At 40.3% G+C, this 8,453-nt stretch overlaps 1 protein-coding gene across 1 annotated transcript; it reads right to left on the bottom strand.

Moving 5' to 3' along the window:
* Window positions 1-1,251: 1,251 nt before the first annotated feature.
* Window positions 1,252-4,757, bottom strand: LOC143667492 (NEDD4-like E3 ubiquitin-protein ligase WWP1). Its single transcript, XM_077141771.1, is given in 6 exon segments — window positions 1,252-1,659; window positions 1,662-2,131; window positions 2,367-2,398; window positions 2,400-4,410; window positions 4,412-4,484; window positions 4,575-4,757. Coding segments are annotated over 5 exon segments (2,766 nt in total). The 5' UTR covers window positions 4,465-4,484; window positions 4,575-4,757; the 3' UTR covers window positions 1,252-1,459.
* Window positions 4,758-8,453: the final 3,696 nt, after the last annotated feature.

The raw sequence follows: 8,453 nt of genomic DNA, 5'->3' as shown, positions 1-8,453 counted from the left end.
TCTAATAAGTGACCGAGCTAGAATTTAAACCAGTACTGCCTTATTCTAAAGACCGTGATCCTGACCTACTCACCATGCCAGTTTTATTCCGTGTGTTGTCTGTTAAGATATTAAATAATCTTAAATTTTAATTGACATGGAATGTGGAACTGATTTTGTTGGATTTAAACCCAAGATTTCTCAAACTGTGTCTTACAAAACATATGAATACTATTTTAAGTATTTCACCCTTTTAAAAATCACTTGAAGATATCCATTTGAGATTCTATGATTAAAATAACTTTTTATTATTACAGAAGTAACATATATCGATTAGCACAGAAAAAATAAGAATCACATTAAAGCACAGTCAGAAAAAAAGCTTTCTTAATAACTTGTCATAAATTCTTTCATATATTTCTTTAATGTTTTAATAGTATGAAACTTTTATGATGTGCAAAATAAAGAAAATATTATGTGCCCCCACATACCTATTATCCAGTTTTTAAAATAATTTTAGTTGTGGTATACATATTATATATAATATAAAAATAATTTTAACCATTTTAAGTGGATAATTCTTGGACAGTAACCTTGGCAATACCATGTAACTTTCACTACTATCTATTTCCAGACTATTTTCATCATCCCCAACCAAAACTCATGCTTTTAGTAATTAATTTAGTAATAACTCCCTGTTTCCCCTCTCTCCACTCCTGGTAACCAGTATTCTGCCTCCTATCTCCATAACTTTGCTTAGTCTAAATCCTCATGTAAGAGAAATCACACAGTACTTTTACTTTTGTATCTAGTTTATTTCACTAACATGATGTCTTAAAGTTTCATCCATGTTGTAACATGTACTGGCACTTCCCCTCTTTTTATGGCTGAGTAGTATTCCATTGTATGTATAACCACATTTTGTTTATCCATTCATCTGTTGATGGACACTTGGGTGGCTTCCATCTTTTGGTCATTATGAATAATGCCTTAATGAATAACGATGTGCAAACATCTGTTCAAGTCCCTGTTTTCAATTCTGTTGCATATATTCCTAGAAATGGGATTGCTGGGACATATGGTTGTTCTATACTTAACTTTCTTTTATTTATTTATTTATTTATTTTTTCTTTTTTTATTTTTGAATGAACAGCTGTCATGTTTAATACAATTGGATCTCTATAAAACTAGAGCCACTATCAGATATGCTTATATAGATATATAATTATTTTTAATAAAGTCTCTTGCTTGCTTCAAAATTTAAAGATGAAGCTTTTCTGATCAGTCACTTCAAGGGAACAATAAATAAAGTAGAAAAGGATAAATTGTTTTGCATATTTTTGTGGAAGAACGGGAAAACATACTTTGAGAGATTCAGAAAATTCACTATACAAATGAACAGCTTATATACACTATCTGTGCAATTTTTCTTGGCTGGGGTATTTAAATGTTAGAGCTTCTCCTAGACAAGAAGCCATATTCATTCTTGTCCAAATCCCTCTGTTTCTTCTATTGCAAAAAGAAGCTTTTCCTTCAGTTGTTCATAACTCTTATATGGTGGTAGATCCAGGCGATTAAAACACGTGTGGCTTCTTGGCAACTAGGTTTCTTTGCCAACTTTTTCTATGCAAAATTTTTGAGGCCCATTACTTCCCATGAGCTCAGCAAATCCTCCTAGAGTAAACGGTAGGTTCCAGTGACAAACTGTAGTAGTCGCATTCTTAGTTCATTATCTGTCTCTTTCACAAACTGCCAAAACCAAATTATTTGCTTGCTGTTTCTTGTATAATGCCGATAGACAGTATTTCTCTGCCAATCTGCCAAGTCAACCTCCTGCATGCCACACAACATAACCTCCAATTCTTTTTCATCAAAGTACTGCAGCCATTGAAGGGGAACAACTTCATTAAAACCATCAAGGAAAGCTTTGGTCTGTTCTTGTACTCCTCGAGAAAAACGCCGTTCTGTCATCAAACCAATATATTCATCTTTGTTCTCTTCAGTCACCAGGATATTGGAACCTCCTGATTTCAGATCATGTGAAGTAACTTTTCCCAAAATCTCCATGTCAACAGAAAAGTACATTTCTAAACCACACTCTTCAATGTTATTGTCTCTTATCCAGATAAGGGAGTTATAAAATTCAGAATCAGGGCGGGCCGCGGTGGCTCAGCGGGCAAGAGTGCTTGCCTGCTATGCCGGAGGACCCCGGTTCGATTCCCGGCCCCAGCCCATGTAAAAACAAACAAACAAACAAAATATAATAAAACAAGAAAATGTTTAAAGATGTTTCCCTTCCTTCCTTCCATCCTTCCTTCCTTCTCTGTCTTTCCTTCCTTTCCTCCCTCTCTCTTTAAAAAAAAAAAAAAAAAAAAAATTCAGAATCAATGGATTCCAAATACTTAATAGTGAGTTTTTTTACTTAGCAGACGCTTGTAGAATGGTAAAGAGAAACCAGTATCAATAAACTTTCCATGAAAAAGTGCCATAGCAATAAAGCGACCAATAAAGCAAAAGTATGAAAGATGATCTGGATTAATGGTTGATGCTGGGTTTATCTGTAAGCAGTAGTTGTTCTTTCCAGCGTACTTAAATAAACAATACATTGGGTTCAAAACTTCATGGGAAAGTAAGAAAAACCATTCTCTTGCTAGACCACCATAATCAAGTCCTTCTTCTCCTCTAAATATTACATATAATCGCCTCCTCAAGTCATATGGTTTTAATGCCATAATCTGTTGGAAGGAATCCTCAAACAATGTCTGCCTGGACACGTTGATCTTCACATGACTGGGCAGTGCATTAGACTGGCACAAATAACAGAAGTGAGCAAGTTTCCACCTAAAGCTGCGTTCATAAGTAATTTGTGGGCCACCTTTTGTTACAGCTGACTTCCCATTGCGAGGATCTTTGAATGTTGTTGTTCTTGTGTTATGATCAACAAAGTACCTAACACCTTTTCGAGTGTACCTAATTTCCCAGCCTTCTGGAAGGGGTTCTTCATTCTGTAGGCCTTGAGTTCTTGGATCTTCCCATTGGGTTGTTTTTGTGTTATGATTCACAAAGTAAACCCTGTCTGTGGAATCCACTCTTTTTTCCCAGCCTGGTGGCAAAGGCGCATATGGGTCGTTTTCGGCAGCTAACATTGAAGCCGAATAAAGGTATCACTGGTTGAGCCACTGTTGCATGGCTCCCTGCAACTGGTTCCGCTGAGACTGCCATTGTTCAAAGTTTTGGACAGATTCCATGGTAGGCTGTTGCCATGTTGTTGTTCTGGTGTTATGGTCCACATAATAAACTCCTCCATGATCATCAACTCTTCTTTCCCAACCTGGAGGTAAAGGCTGTGGTCTCTCTCAGGTGGTTGTTCGGGTGTTATGATCTACATAATAGGTTCTACCATGAGGATCTTTTCTCTGTTCCCACCCTGATGGCAAAGTTTCTGTGTTGGCATTTCCAGACTGTTGCTGTGCAGATTCCTCACACCCATCTGGTTGTCTTACTTTGGCTGCTTCAAAGACAGAACTATTTCCAGAATGAGAGACAACAGGATTTAACACACTTCTAGCTTCAGACACCATCGCTGCACTTGTAGAAGGAACACACTCATTGTTTTCTGAGGAGGTCAGTATTTCTTGAACTGGAGGGTCTTCAACAGTAGTACTCGTGCAATTTGAAGACAAGGCGGTTTCTTCAGAAATTACTGCAGTCCCCGTGGCCAATGTATTATCTGTTGGTGCAGATGAGGATGACTCGCCATTAACAGTGTCACTGGCAGGCTCAGATGTGAGTGGTTTTGGAGCTGGTGTATTTTTGTGTCTGGCAGCAACCTGAGATGGAGATGAAGGTATGTTGTCTCCATTAACTACATATGAACAGCATGAGTTTTGGACTAGAGTGTTTGTAGGTACATGATTATCTATCCCGTTAGTACCTTCAACAGTCAACGTGGTAGTTGTCCTTGCTGAAGGATCTCCATTTTCCTGTAAGGCATCACCATTTTGCTGTATTTCTATGGTTGGAGATGATCTATTGTTTGTTAGATTTTCTTGCTCAACCACCAATCCATCAAGCACAACTGTTAATTCCCCAGTTTGCACTGTGCCATTTTTGTTTTCCAAGGAAAGTTTTAATTGTTCTTTCACGCTTTCCAATTTTCTATTATGTATTAACAGAGCTTGTTTCAAATCTATTGCTGCTCTTCCTAATAAAGCATCTGCTTTTAAAGTGTGATGACTCCAAACTCGAAATTCCAATGTTGTCTGTGGAGTCACATTTACAGTTAGTTGTTCATCCCATTTTGGATTAGAAGAACTACTGGATTTTGCTGTTTTCTTAATTTCTCGATCTACAACTACTTCTGTATATATTGCTGTTCCAAACCAGTTCTTTTTTCTTTTTAGTTTGGCACTAGAAACAGTTATCTGTAACTAACCTTCCACTGTGGTTATTACTAGTTTCAGACCTTGGTGAAGCAGTAGCCATGTCCCAAAATTCAGCTTTAACTATGTACCAGGAACTGTACTAGATACTGGAGCTACAAAGGTAAGACGCTTCCTCTTTCAAGGAGCTCATAGTCTACTGAGGAGACAAACCCCGCGCGAAGCCGTCTGCTCCCGGCGGCCGGACGGCCACGGCAGCGGCGCCTCCTCCTGCGGGGTCACTCTCACCCTTCCGCGCCCAGGATCGCCATCTCACAGCAGGCTCGTCGGCCCGGCAGCCCAGGCAGCCCGCAGCCACTCGGAACCCGCACACCGCCCTCGCCGACTCCCGACCCTCCCCCCACCCCCACCCTGGCCACGCGCCACCCCCAGCCCAACCCACACCTCCTTCCGCGGGAGCGCGCGGCGCGTCTCCCCACCCGCCGGCCCGCTCCGACACCGCGCGCTGCGCCGCGGCCGCCCAGAGCCTCCAAGTCTCTATACTTAACTTTCTAAGGAAGAGCCAAACTGTCTTCCACAGCAGTTGTACCATTTTGCATTCCCACTAGCAACGTATGAGTGTTCCTATTTCTCCACATCCTCTCCAACACTTGTCATTTTCCAATTTTTTAATGGTAGCCATTCTAGTGGGTGTGAAATGGTATCTCACTGAGGTTTCGATCTTCATTTCCTTAATGACTAATGACGTCCAACACCTTTTCATGTGCTTTTTGGCCATTTGTATATCTTCTTTGAAAAATGCCTATTCAAGCCAAGTCTTTTGCTCATTTTAAAGTGGGTTGTCTTTTTGTTTTTGAGTTGAAGGATTTATTTATATATTATGGATATTAAAACCTTATTGGATTCACAATTAAAAAAAAAAACAGGGGGAGAAAAAAACTTATTGGATATATGGATTCCAAATATTTTCTTCCATTGTATAGGTTGTCATTTTACTTTCATGATAAAGTCCTTTGGGGTCTCAAAAGTTTTTAATTTTGATGAGGTCCCATTTATCTGTTTTTCCTTATGGTTGCTTTTGCTTTGGGTGTAAAATCTATGAAACCACTGCCTAACCCAAGTGTTTTAGTTTGCAAACTATCAGAATGTGATATACCAGAATTGGAACGGCTTTTAAAAGAGGAAATTTAATAAGTTACAAGTTTACAGTTCTAAGCCTATATGAATGTATAAACTAAGGCATCCAGGGAAAGATACCTTAATTCAAGGAAAGTCAGTGGGTACAGAAGACCTCTGTCAGCTGGGAAGGCATGGAGCTGGCATCAGCTGGTCCCTTACTCCTGGTTCCATTGCTTTCAGCCTCTGTTCCTGTGGAGGTTCCTCACTTCACTTTTCCTGGGCTGGCTTTCATCTTTGGGCTTCTCTTGGCTCTCTCCAGCTTCTGGCTTGCTTAAATCTCATGACAGTGTCTGCTGGCTCCAAGCATCTCCATACATCCGTTCTCTGTTCTCCTAGTGTTGGCATCTGTGTCAGCTCTCTGTCGGCTCTGTCATTTCTGACTCTCTCCAAAATGTCTCCTCTTTTGAAGGATTCCAGTAAACTAATCAAGACCCACCTGGAATGGATGCAGTCACATCTGCACCTCATCAAAGGTTACACCCGCAATTGGGTGTGTCACATCTCCATGGAAATAATCTAATCCAAGGATTCCAACCTACAGTTTTGAATCAGGATTAAAAGAAACGGCTGCCCCCACAACATTGAACTAGGATTAAAACATGGCTTTTCTGGGGTACATAATGTTTTCAAACCAGCACAACAAGATCCTAAAAATGCTTCCTTATGTTTTCTTCTAAGAATTTTATAGTTCTGGCTCTTATATTTAGGACTTTCATCTATTTGGAGTTGATTTTTGTATATGGTGTGAAATAGAGAGCCATTTTCATTCTTTAGCAAATGGAGGGCCAGTTTCCCAGCGTCATTTGAAGAGACTCTTCTTTCCCAACTGAGTGATCTTTGTCCCCATGTCAACAATCATTTGGCCATAAATGTGAAGGTTGATTTCTAGGCTCTCACTTTGATCCTCTTATGTGTCTATCTTTGTGGTGGTATCGTGAACCTCCAGTACAATGTTGAATAGCAGTGGTGACAGTGAGACTCCACTGGGATTTCATTGTCTCAAACTGCTTTTGGCTGGAGGGCAAATTCTGGGAGGGGTGGCATACCGTGGGGAGTTGCCGCAGTCCATCCTTCCTGGCCGGAAAAAGGCCAGGGACCCACAAAGGGAGTGCCTGGCTCCCTAGGCTGGCCCTAAAGAGGGGATAAGGAAGAGCAGAAAAGGTTCCAGGAGCTTCTTCCACGGTTCCCAAAAACTGTGCTTTCTTTACCTACCTAGCAAATGCGGCCCTTCGCCTGTGCCCTGCAGCTCCTTGGAAGTGTTCCATATTTAAGTCTCCTCTGCCTGGGGTGCGTTCCTCAGAGCTGGGCCCCCAGTGATCCGAAGTAGCCAATGAAAAGCTGTGATTAGTAGTCAGCCTGTGTCACCCAGATCTTGGAGTAGATTTGTATGTCCCTTTCTGGCATCAGCAAGCTATGCTGGGGCTGGACTTTACTGCTGCTTGCTGCAGTGGGGACTGAACACTACTAAACTGCCCAGTGCAGAGAGAGCAATTTACTGATACATACTGTAATTTACAGCTGCTTTCTCCTGCTCTTCCCTGGATGCTGTACAGTGTTCTTCTGGATTCCGGAATTTTGAAATAATTGATTCAGATAGTTCCTGCCTCTTTAACAGGTGTTCTAGTGGAAGGACAGTTTACTGGAGTTTCCTACTTTGTCATCTTCCCACAATCCCCTGCCATGCACTTCTGTGGCTGTACCTGCATCGAAGGCAAAGCAGCAGGTGAAATGGAGGAGAAAAGCTGGTCAACTCATCGCTGGTTTGCTGGTCCTTAGTAGCCTGCTTTTCTTCCCCAGTATGCCTGCCACCATTTCCTTTTCGGCATCCTCAAATATCTGCTTCATGCATTCTGTCTCACTTTATCATATTCTTGTACATTTTTTTTTTTTAGGTACATGGTCTGGGAATTGAACCCAGTTCTCCAGCAATGGAAGGCAAGAATTCTACCAGTGAACCATCCGTGCACGCTCTGTCTCGCTTTAATAGCTGCAATTAGTGGGAGAGACAAGAAGGAGTGAGATTACTTTATCTTACCTAGAATTGGAACCCCCTTTTTTAAAAAAAATCATACACTTCATTTTTTAGAACAGTTTTAGATTTACGGAAAATTGACTAGATAGTACAGAGGGTTCCCATATATCCCCTCAACTCCCTGTTCACAGTCTTCAATTATTAACATCTTGCACTAGTGTGATACATTTGTTACAACTGATGAACCAAAATTGATACCTTATTATTAACTGAAGTCCATAGTTTACATTGGGGTTCACTCTGTTGTATAGTTCTATGGGGGGTTTTATGTAATTTTATTGAGATATATTCACATACCATAGAAGCATCCAAAGTATACTATCCATGGTTCACAGTATCATCATGTAGTTGTGCATTCATAACTTAGAATGCAATCAAATTTAGAACATTATCATTACTCCAAAACAAATAAATAAATAAAAAGAACACCCAGAACATCCCATACCCTTTATCCTCCTTGATTATTTATTTTTTGTCTTTATTTTCTTACTCGTCTGCCCATACACTGGATAGAGCACATGTCAACCACAAGATTTTCATAATCCCATGGTCACACTGTAAAAGCCATATGTAGTTATACAGTCATCATCAAGAATCAAGGCTATAGGATTATAGTTCAACAGTTCCAGGTATTTCCTTCTACCTAATTTTTTTTTTTTTTGCATGGCAGGTACTACGAATCTAACCCAGGTCTCTGGCATGGCAGGTGAGAATTCTGCTGCTTAGCCACTGTCGCACCACCCTTTCCTTCTAGCTATTCTAATACACTAGAAACTAAAAAGGAATATCTGTATAATGCATAAGAATAACCTCCTGAATGACTGCTTGACTCTGTTTGAAATCTCTTAGCCACTGAAATTTCATTTTGTTTCATTTCTCTT

Source organism: Tamandua tetradactyla, chromosome 23 (assembly GCF_023851605.1).
Source record: "Tamandua tetradactyla isolate mTamTet1 chromosome 23, mTamTet1.pri, whole genome shotgun sequence".
NCBI classification, from domain to species: Eukaryota; Metazoa; Chordata; class Mammalia; order Pilosa; family Myrmecophagidae; genus Tamandua; species Tamandua tetradactyla.
The sequence above is the reverse complement of the archived record's forward strand: the minus strand, read 5'-3'. Positions and strand labels throughout refer to the sequence as shown.